Raw genomic sequence first — 22,334 nt, forward strand, 5'->3', positions numbered from 1 at the left:
CTCCAGAGAACACGTTTCCACTGCTACAGAGTCCAATGGCAGCAAGCTTTACACCACTCCAGCAGACGTTAGGCATTGCACATTTTTATCTTAGGCTTGTGTGCGGCTGCTCAGCCTTGGACACCCATTTCATGAAGCTCCTGACGAACAGCTCTTCCGCTGACGCTGCTTCCAGAGGCAGTTGGGAACTCGGTAGTGAGTGTTGCTACGCACATCAGCACTCGCCAGTCTTGGTCTGTGAACCTGTGTGGTCTACCACTTCGCGGCTGAGCCGTTGTTGCTCCTAGATGTTTCCAATTCACAATAACAGCCCTTACAGTTGACCTGGGTAGCTCTACCAGGGCCGAAATTTGACGAACTGACTTGTTGGAAAGGTGGCATCCTATGACAGTTCCACTTAGAAAGTCACTGAGCTCTTCACTAAGGCCATTCTACTGCCAATATTTCTCCACGAAGATTACATGGCTGTGTGCACGATTTTATACACCTGTCAGCAAAGGGCGTTGCTGAAATTTCACACAAAACAATCTATACACAATCTATACACAATAATTTTAAATGTATAAAAAATAAAGAAACTGAACTATTCAAACCCTTTGCTATGAAACTCGAAATTGAGCTCAGGTGCATCCTGTTTACATTGATAGCCCTGCAGGTGTTACTACAATTTGAATGGAGTCCACCTGTGGTCTTGATTGGACATGATTTGGAAAGGCACACACATGTCTATATAAGGTTGAAGGAATTGTCCGTAGAGCTCCGAGACAGGATTGTATCTGGAGAAGGGTACGAAAAAATGTCTGCAGCATTGAAGGTCCCCAAGAACACAGTGAACTCCATCATTCTTAAATGGAAGAAGTTTGGAACCACCAAGACTCTTCCTAGAGCTGGCCGCCAGAGTTCCTCTGGCTTATGTCTCGCCAGAGTTCCTCTGTGGAGATGGGAGAATCTTCCAGAAGGACAACCATCTCTGCAGTTATCCACCAATCAGGTCTTTATGGTAGAGTGGCCAGACATAAGCCACTCCTCCGTAAAAAGGACTCTCAGACCATGAGAAACAAGATTCTCTGGTCTGATGAAACCAAGATTGAACTCTTTGGCCTGAATGTCAAGAGTCATGTCTGGAAGAAACCTGGCACCATCCCTAAGGTGAAGTATGGTAGTGGCAGCATAATGCTGTGGGGATGTTTTTCAGCGGCAGGGACTGGGAGACCAGTCAGGATCGAGGAAAAGATGAACGGAGCAAAGTACAGAGAGATCCTTGATGAAAACCTGCTCCAGGGAGCAGGTGTGGCTTCGGGACAAGTCTCTGAATGTTCTTGCGTGGCCCAGTCAGAGCCCAGACTTGAACCCGAACGAACATCTCTGGTGAGACCTGAAAATAGCTGTGCAGTGACATTCCCCATCCAACCTGACAGAGCTTGAGAGGATCTGCAGAGAAGAATGGGAGAAACTCCCCAAATACAGGTGTGCCAAGTTTGTAGCTTCATACCAAAGAAGACTCGAGGCTGTAATCGCTGCCAAAGGTGCTTCAACAAAGTACAGAGCAAAAGGGTCAGAATATTTATGTAAATGTGATATTTCAGGGGTTTTTCTATATACATCTCCAAAAATGTCTAAAAACCTGATTTTGCTTTGTCATTATGGGGTGTTGTGTGTAATTTGATGATACATTTTAGAATAAGTCTGTAGCGTAACAAAATGTGGAAAAAGTCAAGGGGTGTGAATACTTTCTGAATGCACTGTAAATTGCATGGATTTAATCTGTGTGCAATAATAGTGTTTAACATGATTTTTGATTGACTACATCATCTCTGTACCATCATGTTATGGGTTTGCTTGTGAGGACTGGGGAGTTTTTCAGGATAAAAAATCAACGGTATGGAGCTAAGCACCGACAAACTCTTAGAGGATAACCTGTTACTATCTGCTTTCCACCAGACACTGGGAGATAAATTCACCTTTCAGCAGGACAATACCCTAAAACACAAGGCCAAATATACACTGGAGTTGCTTACCAAGAAGACAGTGAATGTTCCTGAGTGGACGAGTTACAGTTTTGACTTAAAATCTACGTGAAAATCTATGGCAAGACCTGAAAATGGTTGTCTATCAATGATCAACAACCAATTTGACAGAGCTTGTTGAATTCTGAAAAGAATAATGGACAAATGTTGCACAATCCAGGTGTGGAAAAATGTTAGAAACGTACCCAGAACGACAGCTGTAATCACTGCCAAAGGTGCTTCTACAAAGTACTGACTCAGGGTGCGAATACTTATGTAAATGAAATATTTCTGTATTTCATTAGTCGTCCACAATTTTACATAATTGTAAGGCACTGTATAGTTTCCCTTCAAATGGCATGATACGAAGTTGATGCACTGATGACATCTCAGCGAAATTAGCACCCAAACTCTTGCCTTTATGGGGCTGGAGTAGACTAGCCAGCTACCGGAGCAAAAAGAGATAGCCATTCATATGTGCCTTTCATTGGACTATAAACTGCTTGTCCAAAGAAAACAGCTTGGGTTCTTTATTGTATCATTCCCTGAACTTAGAGTGTGTGATCAAACACATTATAACGTTTTAGTGGACTGCAGGATGGATGCTGAGGCTAAGTGCTGTGTGTGTTTTGTTTTTTGTGTGTTTGTGCGCGAGCGTGCATAGGTGTGTGTGCGTACATTAGTGTGTGCGTGCAACCTTCTGTGTGTGTGAACAGCAGATAAGTGCTGCTATCATACGTACGTCTCTGCGCTGGTCCACTAGGCGAGTCAGCCTCTCCACCAGGTGTGTGACAAAGATGACATCCATCACATCGCTGAAGTCCCCTGCCCTGCTGGTGAAGGCTACCAGCTGCTGGGCTAACGGCTGGGCATTACTAGTGTTGATGGTCATCTGGAAACAGAACAGTGGTTGGGTTAGAAGAGGCTAGATCACTTGGATTTAGATGCATTTCATACGTGCATATGGGCATAAATTAAGCACGATATTAACTTAAATAAAATTGTAAATGCTAAGCACGGATAATATAATTGAAGATTCTTCAGTTTTCAACCCCCTTGTCTCACGTTGTTTCTGCTAGTGAGAAAGCCGGAAATCGATGTTTGAGATAATAGTGTGGATGTAAGGTGAGAGTTCCGTGCCTGACTCTCCTGGGTTAAAGGTGAGATTTGTGGAGTGAATTGCTGTCCTACCTGGGTGAGCTCATGCAGTACACGGGTCACCTCGCTGGCATACGGGCACTGGGTATAGTCGTCCTCTGCCCACTGGCCTGCCGGGTCACAGCGTCGCCAGGCCTTCTTCTCCCTCTGAGTGGGGTGGTGTGAAGAGGCACCAGAAGGGTGGGGGGCAGAGCCAAATGTGGATGGAGCACAGGGCAGGAAGGCCAATAACCCTGCCAGGGTCTTTGGCCACCTGTCACAAGAGATGGTATCAATATCCTTGTCACCATGATCCACCATAAGCCTTGATTTCCCGATGACATATGTGACACTTTGCTTTGCTTAAGTTATCATATACTGTTGATCTGCATAACAAGTAAACAATCATAATGGCACTGCTTATTACATTTTAATCTTACTGCAGTCTATACCCTGAAAATACCCTAAAAAACAAGCTTATTTCATTTCACAATGTAAATTTGGCCATTTTTCAAGAAGTGAAAACAAGAGTAAATTGAGGAGAGACTGAGGAGAAATCTGTGTTCGTGAGGAATCTGTCTGGCTTTCTCCCCTTCATCACGGCACCGGCTACTTAGTAATGTATGGCACTAATTTCCCCCCAACAAAAAAGGCTCTCATTTTCCAGCCCATTACGTCACTGCTGGGCAAAAACAAAGACTCTCTGCTCGCTGCACTGGAAGTGGGCTGTAAAGTACAGGAGAAACGCACAACAATGGAGCATACTGTACACGAAAACAAGACAGGAGGGAGAGAAAAAGTAAACTTCTCAAGTCTTCCAGACGCCGACAGAGATGGCCGCCTCTCTTCGCGTTCCTAGGAAACTATGCAGTATTTTGTTTTTTTATGTGTTATTTCTTACATTGGTACCCCAGGTAATCTTAGGTTTCATTACATACAGTCGGGAGAAACTACTGAATATAAGAGCAACGTCAACTCACCATCAGTACGACCAAGACTTTATGACTTTCCCGAAGCAGATCCTGTGTTTTGCCTTCCACCCAGGACAATGGATCGGATTCCAGCCGGTGACCCAAAACAATGACGCCGTAAAAGGGGCAAACAAAGTGATCTTCTGGTCAGGCACATCGCACACCGCTCCCTAGCATACTACTCGCCAATGTCCAGTCTCTTGACAACAAGGTAGATGAAATCCGAGCAAGGGTAGCATTCCTGAGAGACATCAGAGACTGTAACGTTCTTTGCTTCACGGAAACATGGCTCACTCGAGAGACGCTATCGGAGTCGGTGCAGCCAGCTGGTTTCTTCAAGCATCGCGCTGACAGAAACAAGCATCTTTCTGGTAAGAAGAGGGGCGGGGGGGTATGCCTTATGATTAACGAGACGTGGTGTGATCATAACAACATACAGGAACTCAAGTCCTTCTGTTCACCTGACTTCACCTGACAATCAAATGTCGACCGCATTATCTACCAAGGGAATTCTCTTCGATTATAATCACAGCCGTATATATTCCCCCCCAAGCAGACACATCGATGGCCCTGAACGAACTTTATTTGACTCTATGTAAACTGGAAACCACATATCCTGAGGCTGCATTCATTGTAGCTGGGGATTTTAACAAGGCTAATCTGAAAACAAGACACCCTAAATTCTATCAGCATATCGATTGCGCAACCAGGGCTGGTAAAACACTGGATCATTGTTATTCTAACTTCCGCGGCGCATATAAGGCCCTCCTCTGCCCTCCTTTCGGAAAACCTGACCAGGACTCCATTTTGTTGCTTCCATCCTACAGACAGAGACTAAAACAAGAAGCTCCCGCGCTCAGGTCTGTTTAACGCTGGTCCGACCAATCTGATTCCACGCTTCAAGACTGCTTCGATCACGTGGATTGGGATATGTTCCGCATTGCGTCCAACAACAACATTGACGAATACGCTGATTTGGTGAGCGAGTTCATTAGAAAGTGCATCGGCGATGTTATACCCACAGCAACGATTAAAACATTCCCAAACCAGAAACCGTGGATTGATGGCAGCATTCGCGCGAAACTGAAAGCGCGAACCACTGCTTTTAACCAGGGTGACCGGAAACATGACCGAATACAAACAGTGTAGCTATTCCCTCTGCAAGGCAATCAAACAAGCTAAGCGTCAGTATAGAGACAAAGTAGAGTCACAATTCAACGGCTCAGACACAAGAAGTATGTGGCAGGGTCAACAGTCAATCACGGATTGCAAAAAGAAAACTAGAACCTTCGCGGACCAGGATGTCTTGCTCCCAGATAGACTAAATAATTAGGACAATACAGTGCCACTGACAAGGCCCGCTACCAAAACCTGCGGACTCTCCTTCACTGCAGCCGACGTGAGTAAAACATTTATATGTGTTAACCCTCGCAAGGCTGCAGGCCCAGACGGCATCCGCAGCCGCGTCCTCAGAGCATGCGCAGACCAGCTGGCTGGTGTGTTTACGGACATATTCAATCAATCCTTATCCCAGTATGCTGTTCCCACATGTTTCAAGAGGGCCACCATTGTTCCTGTTCCCAAGAAAGCTAACTGAGCTAAACGACTACTTCCGTCATCATGAAGTGCTTTGAGAGACGAGTCAAGGACCATATCACCTCCACCCTGCCTGACACACTAGACCCACTCCAATTTACTTACCGCCACAATAGGTCCACAGACGACGCAATCGCAACCACACTGCCCTAACCTATCTGGACAAGAGGAATACCTATGTGAGAATGCTGCTCATTGACTACAGCTCAGCATTTAACAACATAGTACCCTCCAAACTCGTCATCAAGCTCGAGACCCTAGGTCTCAACCACACCCTGTGCAACTGGGTACTGGACTTCCTGACGGGCTGCCCCCAGGCGGTGAGGGTAGGTAACAATATCTCCACCCCGCTGATCCCCAACACTGGGGCCCCACAAGGGTGCATTCTGAGCCCTCTCCTGTACTCCCTGTTCACCCACGACTGCGTGGCCATGCACGCCTCCAACTGAATCATCAAGTTTGCGGACGACACTACAGTGGTAGGCTTGATTACCAACAACGACAAGACGGCCTACAGGGAGGAGGTGAGGGCCCTCGGAGTGTGGTGTCAGGAAAATGACCTCACACTCAACGTCAACAAAACAAAGGAGATGATTGTGGACTTCAGGAAACAGCAGAGGGAGAACCCCCCCTATCCACATTGACGAGACAGTAGTGGAGAGGGTAGTAAGTTTTATGTACTTCGGCATACACATCACGGACAAACTGAATTGGTCCACCCACACAGACAGCGTTGTGAAGAAGGCGCAGCAGCGCCTCTTCAACCTCAGGAGGCTGAAGAAATTCGGCTTGTCACCAAAAGCACTCACAAACTTCTACAAATGCACAATCGAGAGCATCCTGTCGGGCTGTATCACCGCCTGGTACGGCTAATGCTCCGCCCACAACAGTAAGGCTCTCCAGGGGGTAGTGAGGTCTGCATAACGCATCACCAAGGTCAAACTACCTGCCCTCCAGGACACCTACACCACCCGATGTCGCAGGAAGGCCATAAAGATCATAAAGGACAACAACCACACGCTAACATCCAGAAGGTGAGGTCAGTACAGGTGCATCAAAGCAGGGACCGAGAGACTGAAAAACAGCTTCTATCTCAAGGCCATCAGACTGTTAAACAGCCACCACTAACATTGACTGGCTGCTGCCAACATACTGACTCAACTCCAGCCACTTTAATAATGGAAATTGATGTAAAAAATGTGTCACTAGCCACTTTAAACAATGCCACCAAATTAATGTTTACATACCCTACATTACTCATCTCATATGCACATGTATATACTGTACTCTATATCATCTACTGCATCTTGCCATCTTTATGTAATACATGTATCACTAGCCACTTTAAACTATGCCACTTTATGTTTACATACCCTATATTACTCATCTCATATGTATATACTGTACTCTATACCATCTACTGCATCTTGCCTATGCCGTTCTGTACCATCACTCATTCATATATCTTTATGTACATATTCTTTATCCTTTTACACTTGTGTGTATAAGGTAGTAGTTGTGGAATTGTTAGGTTAGATTACTCGTTGGTTATTACTGCATTGTCAGAACTAGAAGCACAAGCATTTCGCTACACTTGCATTCAAGAAGAAAAAGAAACACACACCTATTTAGGCGTGGTGCTGGCTAGCCGAGTAGAAAACTTGAAAATTAAAGAGAGCTGCACACTCTAGGAGCTCAGATGGAACAAAACAAATTACACTCGCATTAACATCTGCTAACCATGTGTATGTGACAAACAAAATTTGATTTGATTTGAGATGGACAGGGAGGGAGGCGCAGGGAGAGGTGGAAAGCAGACCTGGGTTCAAAAACCATTTGCAATCTTTTCAAATACTTTTATCTGTGCTTCACTGAGCTTGCCTAATGCAATAGCACCAATTGAATAATCCCAACATAGTAAAACCACTCCCATATGGCACTCCAGGAAGACTGACGCAAATGCTCATGGAGAGCCAGTCAGAGACTAATTGGACTGTTTTATAGGCATCTATAAAGCTCGGTACATATGTATTTGTCTTTTATTGATTGATATGAAACACAGAGCTTTCCTAATTTGTGGGGATAATTGCTAGCTAAACAGTACTTGCATTTCAAGGAAATGTTTTTCATTTGACTGTTTACTTACTTTGTTATCTAATATTCTACAGTAGTTTCCTATTTGAGCAGAGCTGAGTATAGTAAGTCATTGGGCTTTCACATTTCATTTTCTCATAACACTCTGTCTCCTTGAATGCCCACATAAGGTCAGGCATGTTTTTAGCCACCTTGCTGCACTGTAGCTGACCTTTGACATTGACATTTAGCCTCGAACCGAAGAGGTCCTTGTGTCTGGTCTGGTCAAAGCACTTACCTGAAGTCTCCCTTGTTGCCGCTGACCCTGTCTGCTGAGCAGTAGGGCGCTGACGTCTCCAACACAACGATCTCCATCTCTCTGGACCTGTTGCCACGGGAACTGGTCACCTGGCACTCCCAGTTGCCAGACAGGCTGTGGTCGATGTTGGAGAGGATGACTTCACTGGAGGAGAGAAGAAGAAAGATTTGTGTGTGTGTGTGTGTGTGTGTGTGTGTGCATGTGTCTTTCTGCTAACCGCACAAGAACTACTCAGTTCAAGAGACAACTGTGACACTTAGAATAGTGATGTTTTGATGACTTATAGCTGTGCTCGTGACATACCATTGGTGATTGATACTTAAATGGAGCATATCTCCTTTGTAAGGAGGATATCTAATTGAATCGGACATCCATGGTTATATAAAGGATACATACATGACAATGACAGATTATATCAATTATTGGATTTATGCTATTATTTAAATACATCAATTGAGAGAACACACCATGTGATACATTTGAAAATAAACCCAACAAACTGCTGGGCAAGAACCACTATCTCCATGGAAATATTTCTCAGCATAAAGCCAACTGTATTTTTTTATTAGTAATGCATAATAATTGCCATAAAATCTACATTTCCATGTGGCACCTCAGAGCATTGACTGCTTTGCTCCACACTTTTGTTAAGCAGCGTTCAGTGTTGCTGAATAATAGCAGCCGCAGTTTCCCCAAAAAACATGACTTGTCAAATTCTACTTAGGATCAACACTATGCCATGGGTGTGTGACAGTTGACATTCAAATTATAAATGACAGGCAAGAGGAGGCACTCAAATCTTCCACAGTAAAAAAATGTGTAGTTGTTGAGTGCCGGAGAATAATCATTGACAGTGCTTCTGAACAGAGGATGTGCAATAAATATTTATTCAGCGACAAACTATAGTTCCGTGGGCCTCCCGGGTGGCGCAGTGGTTGAGGGCGCTGTACTGGGCTCTGTCGTAAGCGGCCGCGACCGGGAGGTCCGTGGCTCGACGCACAATTGGCCTAGCGTCGTCCGGGTTAGGGAGGGCTTGGCTGGTAAGGATATCCTTGTCTCATCGCGCACCAGTGACTCCTGTGGCGGGCCGGGCGCAGTGCGCGCAAACCAAGGTTGTCAGGTGCACGGTGTTTCCTCCGACACATTGGTGCGGCTGGCTTCCGGGTTGGATGCGCGCTGTGTTAAGAAGCAGTGCGGCTTGGCTGGGTTGTGTATCGGAGGACGCATGACCTTCAACCTTCGTCTCTCCCGAGCCCGTATGGGAGTTGTAGCGATGAGACAAGATAGTAACTACTAAACAATTGGATACCACGAAATGAATCCCATAGACATGATGACACTAATATTTGAAATTCCCTTTTAACACTATCGTGCTGATCTGAACCAAACTGTGCTGGCTTGGACATCTTTTTATATTGTCCTTTTCAGCACGGTTCCAGGATGTGGATGGATGTGTACCCGGCCAGGTTAGTACAGTTTGGCTGAGGGCTGTGGTGGTCATGAAAATGTCAGCTGGTGATTGTCCAGCAAATAACTGCCCGTCACAAGAAAATGGACAGTTAATTAACATAAACACATTTAGCATCTCCTGGCTTCCACTCATAGCCTACAAATCCCTGATGCGGACCTTTGGAACATCTACATTTTAAAAAGTCATTGAATATAGCATTCATTATCACAATACATTTTTAGACAGGTCTAAAGAAACATGATATTAAGAAAATGTAATCACGGACCTCTGAGACTATCACAGTGCAGGTGCATTTATACGGAGACTTGATTACACACAGGTGGATTGTATTTATCATCATTAGTCATTTAGGTCAACATTGGATCATTTAGAGATCCTCACTGAACTTCTGGAGAGAGTTTGCTGCACTGAAAGTAAAGGGGCTGAATAATTGTTAAAAAAGTTTGAAATATCCAATAAATGTCGTTCCACTTCATGATTGTGTCCCACTTGTTGTTGATTCTTCACAAAAAAATACAGTTTTATATCTTTATGTTTGAAGCCTGAAATGTGTCAAAAGGTCGCAAAGTTCAAGGGGGCCGAATACTTTCGCAAAGGCACTATAGCTGAATAAAATAGAAAATATATTTTCTCCAAACGATAGGTCCTCCTATATGCTTCATTTAGAGTTATTTATGCAACTTTAGTTGTGATACAAACATTGGGTTATAGGTTTAGATGTTTTAATACAGTCTAAGGCTGCATGATGCAACTAATGATGATTTGAAAAAAGTTGCTTGAAATGGCATGAGCTTTGCTTTGTTTCTTGCTCAGGCTGCACACACTTCCTCAGTCTCTCATTCACAATTTTGACAAGAACTTGAAAATACCTCAAATTTCCCAGCAGAATCCCCCTTGTGTGGCCATAATGCCCCCTAAAAAAAAAACATGCCTTTTGCGGGCAGTGGCGTTGTGCCCCTGGGCTTAATATAATAATTATAATTCCCTTCTCCCGGCTGTATGCCCTGAAGCACCGCTCACTCACATGGCGCTCTCAGATATCTCAATTCTTATTAGCTGATGCCCGTCACAGGATCGGGTCCTTCTCACAGGCATCTCAGCTCCGAGGTAGGCTACAAGTGAGGACACATCGGGGACGCAACTGTGCACGTCCTTCTTATCGAATTCCGAGGCGCATATGTTAGAAGAATTGTCCACATTTACTTTTCGTCAGCCAATAAGATGAGTAGGCCTAACAAACAGCAAAAGCACTAGCCTATGTCAATATACTATCCCTCATAGTACAAAAGTAGACCTATTCCATTGGTCAACTTGTCCTTCTGTGCGAGAAATAAATATTCCAAACATAGTCTGGGACAGTTGTGGGATCTACCGCAATAGATCACAAATGAATACAACCACTCGCGTCAAATTTTTTTTTTTAAACCAATGAGGTTGATGCAACAGATCAAAACGTTTAGCTTAAATGTTGATAAACTATTACGCTATTTCTTCATATTATAAGCGCAGCAATCAGCAGTAGGCTATAAGCGCGAATGTTCCAAAATGCTATCAATTACCTGGAAAACACCATTCTCAAAAGTGACTGCGATTATGCATGTGATGCTTTATTGCAAAGGTGCATTACTTATTGTTTTGTGAACAATTGTTTTTAATTTTTTATAAAAGGTGCATTTTTGTGGTGAAAATTATCTTCCCCAAACTTGAAACTCACCTATGTATGCCAGTTAGGCTCTACACCGGTTTTAATGTGGATTAATGTGCTTCATTTGAAGAAGTTATTTGTTATTTAGTTGTGATACAAACCCATGGGCTAGGCTACATGCGGTGTGTGACTATGATTTGAAAAAGTCGCAAAAAAAAGGCCCTCACTGTTTCTTGCCTTACTGCACACACGCTGGGCATCATTCCCAAGTGATAATATATCATTCACAAGTGATAGGCTAATATTGTCACTCGTCAGACTATTCTTGATTTAATTTTGCCATTACATATACTAAATAATTTATGTGTGAAATTAATTGGATTTAGAATGGACCAGTAACATGCACCTGTCTCGGGAACAGGGGCAGCGGGAAAAAATACCTGTCATCTATGCACTTAAATAACGAATGGAGGACGCTTTTCCTGTGGTTCATTTTCATGCCAGCCAGGTAGGATATACTCCTGTTGTAAAGCGAAGCAATGTGCTTAATATTAGGATAGTAAAATGGAGGGGGAGTCGAGAGCTATGAGAGAGAGGCCAAACTCCTGGATGTTTCACAGGTCTGTTGGCTAAAAGCTTTGAACACTGATCATTATTTCATTGGCTGGAGCAGAAAGAAGAACCTGAGTGGCGTTTGGGATTTGAGTTCAAACTTGCTCTGAGACACAGTTTACCACAATGTTGTTATTTTCTGGTTGACAAGATGTCAAATAACCAAATTACAACCAATGGGTCTCTATTACAACCAGGTAAAGGTGTATTTTTCATGACCAAGTGCACATTTTGGTTGCTATCTGGTCAGATAACCAGATTAAACCAGATAAAACCATCTTCTTCATCATGAAACCTACTGGTGACCCGGGATACTTCTCCTCCCTTTCCCGCTCAGGAAAACATCCTTATACATCGAGATAGATGTAGCTAGATTAATTATTATTTCCTTCTTCCCTTGCTTAGCTCCCTTGGCTATGCCCAGTAATAAACCACTCTACCACACAACATCTGAGTGACTGATAAAGTGAGCACTCTGTGTGAGTCCAGTCCAGTGATGTTGAGTAACCCTGTGATAGCATGGGCAACCCAGTGCTGCTGCTGCTACTGCCACTGCCTCGGTCATCTCCACCACCACAGGCAGAAATAGAACACAGCTCTCTCTCCCTAAATCAGCAGTGCTCCTTCTAAGGGACACAGCCACAAAGTAGTGGATCAACTCTCCAGTCAGATCCTAAATAGAGCTTAGTCCAATATCCACTTGTCTGATATCTCTATGCAAGCAGCTTGCTTGTCTTTAATTTCTAGGAAAGAGAAAACTGAGGAGAAGGAAGCATTGAAACATATTATGATGACGATAACGACATGATGATGATGTTGATGATTACTTCAAGACTTGATGATGGCAATAATGACCAGTCATTAGTGAAATAAAGTGGCGTGTCTGTCTGTCTGTCTGAGTGTGTGTTCATGTGCAAGTCTGTGTGTGAGAGACTGAGACATGAATAGTGTGCAGAGTTACAGTACATCACTGGTGAACAGGCCAACCAACACATACTATATAAAGGGAAATAAAGTATCTCTTCCCCTCCTCACACCCCCTCTCACTCTCTACTCTCCCAGCTCTAGCCCCCCAATCCCCCTTTCCATCCTCAATTTCGCCTTCTTCTCCCTACTGCCTGAGCAAAGCAAACTCAATGCTGAGGTTTTAAGCAACAAAATGGAAGCTAGATTAAATCAAATCACATTTTATTTTTCACATACGCATGGTCAGCAGGTGATAATGAGAGTGTAGCGAAATGCTTGTGCTTCTAGTTCCGACAGTGCAGTGATATCTTATAAGTAAACTATCAAATTCATAACAACTACCTTATACACACAAATGTAAAGGGATGGAATAAGAATATGTACATATAAATATATAGATGAGCGATGGCCGTGCAGCATAGGGAAGATTCAATAGATGGTATGAAATACAGTATATACATATGAGATGAGTAATGTAGGATGTGTAAACATTATTAAAGTGGCATTATTTAAAGTGACTAGTGATACCATTATTAAATTAATTAATTAAAGTGGCCAGTGATTTGGGTCTGTATGTTGGCAGCAGCCTCTCCATGTTCGTGGTGGCTGTTTAACAGCTTGATAGCCTTGAGATAGAAGCTGTTTTTCAGTTTCTCGGTCCCAGCTTTGATGCAGCGTTGTGCAGACTGCACTACCCTCTGGAGAGCCTTGCGGTTGAGGGTAGTGCAGTTGCCGTACCAGGCGGTGATACAGCCTGACAGGATGCACTACCCTCTGGAGAGCCTTGCGGTTGAGGGTGGTGCAGTTGCCGTACCAGGCGGTGATACAGCCTGACAGGATGCTCTCGATTGTGCATCTGTAAAAGTTTGTGAGGGTTTTAGGTGACAACCAAAATTTCTTCAGTCTCCTGAGGTTATAGAGGCGCTATTGCTTTCTTCACCACACTGTCTGTGTGGGTGGATCATTTCAATTTGTCCGTGATGTGTACGCCGAGGAACTTAACACTTTCCACCTTCTCCACTACTGTCCCGTCGATGTGGATAAGGGGTGCTCCCTCTACTGTTTCCTGAAGTCCACAATCATCTCCTTTGTTTTGTTGATGTTGAGTGAGAGGTTGTTTTCATGACACCACACTTCGAGTGCCCTTACCTCCTCCCTGTAGGCTGTCTCGTTGTTGTTGGTAATCAGGCCCACTACTGTTGTGTCGTCTGCAAACTTGATGATTGAGTTGAGTTGGCGAGACACTTGAAGAAACCCGGTGGCTGTACCGACTCTGACAACATATCCTGAGTGAGCCAAGTTTCTGTGAAACAAATAATGTTACAATCTCTGATGTCTCTCTGGAAGGCAACTCGTGCCCTAATTTCATCCACCTTGCTGTCTAGAGACTGGACATTGGCGACTAATATGCTCGGAAGCGGTGGGTGGTGTACTCGCCTTCTTAGTCTGACCATGAGGCCACTCCGCCTGCCTCTTCTGCGGTGACAATGTTGTTTTGGGTCAGCCTCTGGGATTCGATCCAATGTCCAGGGTGGAGGTCCGAACAAAAGATCTGCTTCGGGAAAGTCGTATTCCTGGTCGTAATGTTGGTAAGTTGACGTTGCTCTTATATCCAATAGTTATTCTCAGCTGTATGTAATAACACTTAAGATTTTCTGGGCTAACAATGTAAGAAATATACATAAAAAAGTCATTACTGCATAGTTTCCTAAGGACTTGAAGTGAGGCGACCATCTCTGTTGGCGCCATCTTGCCAGATCACAAACTCTCCCAGATATCTGCTACACAGAGCTTAACTCAGACCCAAATAAACAGATTGTGTATAGAGGGCTTGTCCAGCTCCAGCAGTCAGCTTATGGGTGGTTTGGTGGTTTGATAGAAAACATTTCAGGAAGGTCGTCCTCAAAGGCTTACAACTGAATAATAACTATGAGCGGAAGCTTGGAGCTGGGAGCGCAGCCCTGCAGCACTGAGCGGGACAGGGGCACAACACAAAGTAATGACCTAAATCCACACTAACACTGCGCTATTGTGGAGCTGTCTGCACCCAACGCTTCCCAAAGGCCTCATTAGGAATTCTTACGCTCTTGCGCTGATATGTAACAATTTGTTTACATAATGCCTGCTTTTACAAGACAGTAAACTTCAAAAGCGTCCCCTCCCCAACAACAAACCAAAATTCCAACTCTCAGGCATTTTACAAGAGGCTCTATGCCACAGAGTTGGTTTCCTACTTTCTCTAAGTAAGTGCGTGGGTGCTTCCGATCATACATTCAGATGAACAGCTACTGTATTCTTGCAAACAAATAAACATACTGAAGAAAACATAATCAAGATAATTTTCTATATGGGGACCATAGTTAGCGAACACGCACGCACGCGCACGCACACGCACACGCACACCCACACCCACACCCACACCCACACACAACTGCAGTCCTGATGATAACACTTTAATAGGGAAGGCTAAATCTGGGTATGAATGGTCGGACTTAAAGCATTAGTGTGTGATTTGGGAATAAATAAAAGATCCCTCATCCATAAAAAGAGAAGGAGCTTCTTCCAAAGACATTTGTTCTCCCCCTCTCTTAAGCCACTCCAACCAGTGTTGTGACCCCATTTAGCTTAACTTCATCCACTACGGATCATAGCCATGTGTAAATAGGGCTAAAGAATCCTACTATAAATGACATGACCATGGGCTACAGGGCCAAATTAAGAACACTATTCATTTGTATTTATTTTATCTTTATTTAACTAGGCAAGTCAGTTAAGAACAAATTCTTATTTTCAATGACGGCCTAGGAACAGTGGGTTAAACTGCCTGTTCAGAGGCAGAACGACAGATTTGTACCTAGTCCAACGCTCTAACCACTAGGCTACCCTGCCGCCCCATTCAAGAACCTTGTGATTGAAAATTGAGTTAAAAGGGAGTAGTCTGTATTTCTTTGCATTGTGTACATTGAAAAAACTCACTTTGTAACAGTGTAACTCTACCAAAGCTTTTATGTGCAAAAATGTAAGGCTCTCACTTTGCCACTATCTACCGTATGTATCGTCTCTGTAATGCCATCAACTAACCTACCATCCCTCTGGCAATCAGAATTACTACTCCCTCTGACCTGCTCTACGTTCTCTCATGTGCTGGATTAGAACAAAGTGGAAGGAAAATCAAGGGATGAGGAGAAAGAGAAAGTTATAAATAGAAATGGGAGAAACAGAAAATATATTTTTGAAATGCCTGGAGAGCGAAAGGTGTGAGGGAGAAAAGAAAAGGAGAGAGCAGAGAGAGAGAGAGCAGAGAGCGAGCAGAGAGCGAGAACAGAGAGAGAGCGAGCGAGAAACCCATCAGAGCAAACGAGGTAGAGCTTTTCCTCTCAGTTCAGTGGCATATTAGGGTGATTAAAAATGGAGGGGATTAAGAAAGATACCTCCGAAGCGGCAGCTAGCTGCAGGCTTTCAAGTGCTTGATTAATGGGGCATGATTCACATGCTGGTCCCATGTCCTCCGCTAGCATCAGTTACTGGGAGTTTAGCCTGGCAACATTACGCAGTCTGCAGCAGCCTGGGCCAGCCACACACACGCACACACACACACACACACCCACACCCACACCCACACCCAGCACTGGCATTAGTATTCAGGGACCATTATTTGGGGTCAAAATTCTGAATGAAATAGGGAAATGGAAGATCTTATCATCCTGTGCCTGTGAGCGTCACCCCAAATGTCCTCAGTGACAGCAAGACTACGTAACAAGAATGTTTACACTGGCACATTCTTTAACATGGCACCCTCTGAGGAATGGGCAACATTGGTTTGGGACCACACTCAACTGAGGTGAGAGAAAAGCTATGAAAACATTTTAGGAACACCTTAATAGGGGTCATAAAAATCCAAATGTCAATATGACTTCATGGTGTCTGATCAAAGAACACATCAGGGAGGGGGGGGGGGGGTTAAGCTACATCTTAAATCCTGTGTTTTTAGACTTTTCCTCTCCAAAGGGCCATCATACAGGGCTAGAGGTACTGACTCACACACACGCAGACACACACGCACGCACACACACCGCTAGGAGAACGTTATTTCAACGTGAACTCCATCAACAGAGAGAGCATAACGATTGAAAATACGGCCTCATGTCATTAAACTGGCATTGACTCAGGCCTAGTGGCTGGCATGGCGGGCAGGTCAGAGCATTACTAATCCCTGACGCTTTATTTAATGAGAGCACCAGGGCCAGAAAGTCCCCCCTCTCTCTAATTCCCTACTTGTCTGTCGACACACTTGTTGATGATATAGGAGCTCCGACTGGGCTGAGAGCTGTGTTTTTGTTGGATGGGACGTTTTATACACTCAACATTCTGCAGTGGAAACCAAGGCAGTTCCTCAGTTGCAGCTTGCCTTTTTTTTCCCTCTCTGCTGGGAAAGCTTGACTGTGCCTGTGGCTGCCAAGAGCAACATGACCGTATAGGTTCCACTTCGAGGGAGAAAATGACATAATTTGTGTATACAAGGGAAAGCGGCGGCTAATTGCGAGTCCTAATCAGAATGAGAGTGAGGCTAAATCCATCACATTCCGCACAGGGACGCAGTAGTGGAAAAGGAGAGTTGGAAGTGTTTGTGTGTGTGTGTGTGTGTGTGTGTCTACGCGTGCATGCGTGCGTCTCTGCATGTGCGCATATTGCTAGTGTTTTCCTGAGGTGCGTGTGTTGCAGTGAGGAGTCAGAGGGCTCGACTCACACTGATGAACGTCACAAATCACCCCTGAGCCACTTAATGGAGTTAGATTATGTAAGGAAGTCCCATTGGAACAGAACACCAGCTAACAATGGACACTGGGTTGATTCTCTATCAGGCCAATCCACTCCGCTCCGTATGCTGTAGAGTACACAGGCATGTGTTAATCACTCTTCAGCCCATTCACACATACAAGTGATTCATTCACCAGAGCAGCTTGATGGGCTTTTGTGTGTACACACGATTCGCAACTTAACACTACAGCTGCTAGTTACCATTAGCGACGAATGATCCATAGCCATTAGCCAGTTCGGAATGAGTGGCCAGGTGTGAATTACAGACCTCATTGGAGAGGCAATGCTAAGTCATTCTATTTTGGCAGTCCGCAACAGAACAATCTGTCAAGACAAACTAAATGCAGGGAGGAAGGGTAGCACTGAATGCAATTAGCCTATTGAGATATTTAAGTGGACACGAAAACATGTCTTTTCACTCATCCTCATACTAAGAGACAATCAACTCAGCCACAAAGCTATAGAGAATACAACATAATAGTACACTTCAACATCAAGTGGGAATGTTGGTCTAATCAGAAGCAGTGGGAACGACGGTATTCCAGGACGGTATCCTTCCCAGAACTGGGAAAGGAGCTGGCATTCCGGATGCTATGTAAACCGTGACAATGAGCGTTCCGGCCCTGTTGACACAGGGAAAAAATATTTCTGTCAACACTCCATCAATATTTATGTTAGAGCCCCCGGCTCAGAGAATAGCAGCAGTTAAACTAATCAACAGCCATGTGCTCTTCCATATGAGCATGCTTGCCGCCAAGCCAAGCAGACCTGGATTCAAATACTATTTGAAAATTGTTCCAATACTTTGAGGGTTCGCTTCAGCATGTCCAGAGGGCCAGATGGGCGGGATTTACCGGTTTGAGATGATTTGATTGGTGCAATAAGCCAGGCAAACTCAATTGAGCACATATAAAGTGTTTTAAATATTTCAAATAGTTTTTGAATCCAGGTCTTCCGCCCAAGCTAACAGAAACAGTAGCCTGAAGAGGAAACAAAGAGAGGAAGAGGATGTGTGGCGACGGGCCCCAAAAATGTGAGAAAAGCAGCGCTGCTGACCGCATTATCACTATAATTATGCTTCCGCATCTGTTCCTGTCAGTGTGTGATCACCGAATGCTCCAATAACGTTCCCGGAGCCCTCTGAAAACCTCCAGAGGGGCACAGATTGGCTCTCAGAAGTGGTGGCACACTGCCAACCCAATTCTGTCCCTGTCCTTTCAGATCCCTATCAAGGGTGGACAATAACATGTGGTAAATCACAGCTACAATAAGGGAGAGAAAGGGGATGGTGTGTGAGTGTTTGTGTTGTGTATGTTTGCATACAGATGTGTGTGGTTGTGTGTCAGGGCATGTGAGCATGATAAGCGAGACGCAGTGATGTGGGTGAGTGTTTGTGTGTGTGTTCTGCACAACTGTACCGCATGAGCATATACACGTACTGCATATACACGTACTGCACTGCAGAACTGTTACGCATGAGTGCATGCGCACGTGTGTGTGTGTGTGTGTATGTGTGTGAGCGAGTGCGATTAGCTCTCCCCTCAGGTCCCCGATACCCCCTACCTGGTTAGCAGGCAGCAGTCGTGGACCAGGGTTTCCTCCACATAGACACCCCTGCCCTCGTTGCTGTGGATGGCGCGGCCATTGTGGCGCCAGCGCAGCTTGACAGAGGGATCCAGGTATGACACGGTGCACTGCAGAGGTAGCCGGTCCCCACGGAACACCACCTGTCTCTGGGACGGGATCAGCTGGAACAAGGGCAGCTCCAGAGGCCCATCTGAAGAGGAAAGGCAGATACCAGGGAGAGGAGAAGGGGAAGGAGAGAACTCATTCATCCAGAGGGAAGGAGAGATTGGTGGGGGATGGGATTTGATGATTCCCCATGGCTGAAGTCATGTCAGTTGTAAAGTATTGACAATGTTACCACACAAAAATACACATACAATATCCACAAATACACATGCACACACACATCAGCAATCAGGAGAAAGCAATGTGCTTGTAGGACTGAATGAAAGCTGTGGGGAACATAGAGGATTTACAGCCAAGCAAATCATTTAATACCAGATGAATTATGATTTTTGTGGTTGTTGGCTATATAAAAAGGCTAGTAAAGGATTTAACAGCTTTCTTCAGTCTCAATCTTCTAAAACAGCTAGCGCTGTACCTGGAGCTGCTTGCGTCGGCCACGCGTCTACATACCGATCTGAGATTATCGTAGTAAACTGGCTCGCTGTGGGACCTTGGGAATTCCGAACTCAGGGAACATGTTTGATTGGGCACATAAAAACATTTCCTTGGACATGCTCCAAGAAGTCGGCTAAGCGGCCTTCAGTTCCTTTCAGATCAATGGGGAGACCGAGCAGTGCTTACAGTGTGACGGACCATTCAGTACACGCGGGTCATAAAGCGCTCCCATTTGTGGATGCTGATACACTCAGTTCAAACTCCAACGTCTCTAGCTATATTACATCTCTATTCTAAATGCTATATACTGGATCTGACTGAGAGATAGTGAGATAGCAAAGGCACGGCACCATTCCATCTCTCTGGAGATGGTTTAACTAAGCCAAAAACACAGCCAATAAACGTTTCTTTTAATGTATGATCTGGGAAACGATCAAGGCCGATTTAGTGAGACGTCGCCTGACCTTGATTTTATGTATGCACACTCTAATGCAGGGGTGTCAAACTCATTCCATAGAGGGCCTAGTGTCTGCAGGTTTTAGTTTTTTCCTTTCAATTAAGACCTAGACAACCATGTGAGGGGAGTTCTTTACTAATTAGTGACCTTAATTCATCAATCAAGTACGAGGGAGGAGCGAAAACCCGCAGACACTCGTGTTAAATGCATTCCATGGAGGAACACGTGCTCTAATACATACATAAATAGAAATAATGCATAATGCATACTATTAACATAAATAAGACATACGTGCTTCTGTACTAAAGTACGCAATTAACATGCTCATCGATGTGGGCTAACACCTCATCTCTTGATATTAAGATGCTCATCTACTGGTCTAACACCACATCTCTTGAAATTAACATGCTCATCTACTGGGCTAACACCACATCTCTTGAAATTAACATGCTCATCTACTGGGCTAACACCTCATCTCTTGAAATTAACATGCTCATCTACTGGGCTAACACCTTATCTCTTGATATTAACATGCTCATCTACTGGTCTAACACCACATCTCTTGATATTAAGATGCTCATCTACTGGTCTAACACCACATCTCTTGATATTAAGATGCTCATCTACTGGGCTAACACCTCATCTCTTGATATTAAGATGCTCATCTACTGGTCTAACACCACATTTCTTGAAATGAACATGCTCATCTACTGGGCTAACACCACATCTCTTGAAATTAACATGCTCATCTACTGGGCTAACACCTCATCTCTTGAAATTAACATGCTCATCTACTGGGCTAACACCACATCTCTTGATATTAAGATGCTCATCTACTGGGCTAACACCTCATCTCTTGATATTAAGATGCTCATCTACTGGTCTAACACCACATCTCTTGATAATTAAAATGCTCATCTACGAGGCTAACACCACATCTCTTGATAATTAAAATGCTCATCTACGAGGCTAACACCACATCTCTTGATATATTTACATGCTCATCTACTGGGCTAACACCTCATCTCTTGATATTGCAATTTTCATGTGTTTTAAAGAGTGTCATTTCATTTGTTGATAATTTACAGAGCCATGTATTGGTAGTTGGACATGAAGCAGTGCAGAACTGGAGCTACTGCATAACCTGTAACTGACTGTAGCTGGCTAAGTGGTGCCACATAAAAACAGCATGGGGCAATGGACTGTTGATCTGCTGTTATGCTGATACTGTTGAATCACACTCAGAGCCAAAGGATCAGAGCAGCAAAACGCCTGTGCCTATCAGGCACTGCCAGGGTGAGACTGTGTGTGTGTGTGTGTGTGTGTGTGTGTGTGTGTCATTGGGCTGCAGTTAACACATTAACCACATAAACTAATGTAATCCAATAGTGGCAGCTCTGATATTGCTAAAATGTGGAATATAAGTAGTCAATGGTCTGCCCTGCATACAGAAATAAACAACATTAGGATCTCTTAAAACATTTAGGAAATATAGACCTATAAACGCACAGATACAATAGGCATAAATATAAACTATGAATATTTATGTTGAATGTATGATTTATGTTCACTTTTTGGTAGCTGTTCAATAGACAACTTTCCAAGTCAATTCTGCTCTCATTCAGTGCTGTTTATTTAACCTTTATTTAACAAGGCCATGCCATGCCTCTGTTGTGTTTGAATAGCCGAAGCCAACTAATTTCTCAATGTGTGTGTCACATCTGCTCCTGCTTCTCCCCTCCTCTTTATCAAATGTTTCACCTGCTTCCCGACTCACAGATCCATTACTACAGTGTGTTCATGTTTTAATCTCATTCACACACTTACAGCATATCAACAATGGGCGAGTCCACAAAATATAATAAGGCTTCCACAACACAACCACACAGTAGCGTAACCAAGTTACAGGAAAGCAACCGTAATACAACATTCAGCTACTCTAGTAGTGTACAGCCCTTATTTCCCCAATATAACTAAGTGTGCAAGGTTGATTCAAAGTATTTGAGGTGACCAGGACATGAGTGTGTCCTTACAGGGTGAGGAGACAAGGTAGCCAGTGGTGGTTGAAGTTTTGGG

General features: G+C 44.2%; 1 protein-coding gene across 4 annotated transcripts in view; it reads right to left on the bottom strand.

Moving 5' to 3' along the window:
- The window catches only part of LOC110502313 (adhesion G protein-coupled receptor A3), a 264,724-nt gene that overhangs the window by 177,912 nt on the left and 64,478 nt on the right, over positions 1-22,334 (bottom strand). For all 4 annotated transcript variants that reach the window (XM_090216662.1, XM_090216661.1, XM_036959858.2 and 1 more), the window contains exons 7-10: positions 19,178-19,391; positions 8,082-8,246; positions 3,198-3,417; positions 2,749-2,898 (exon numbers count right to left, since the gene is read on the bottom strand). In XM_090216662.1, coding sequence (XP_090072788.1) covers positions 2,749-2,898; positions 3,198-3,417; positions 8,082-8,246; positions 19,178-19,391 — 749 coding nt within the window. The remainder of the gene's footprint in view (positions 1-2,748; positions 2,899-3,197; positions 3,418-8,081; positions 8,247-19,177; positions 19,392-22,334) is intronic.

Source organism: Oncorhynchus mykiss, chromosome 23, assembly GCF_057628025.1.
Source record: "Oncorhynchus mykiss isolate SJ-2025 chromosome 23, ASM5762802v1, whole genome shotgun sequence".
Lineage (NCBI taxonomy): Eukaryota > Metazoa > Chordata > Actinopteri > Salmoniformes > Salmonidae > Oncorhynchus > Oncorhynchus mykiss.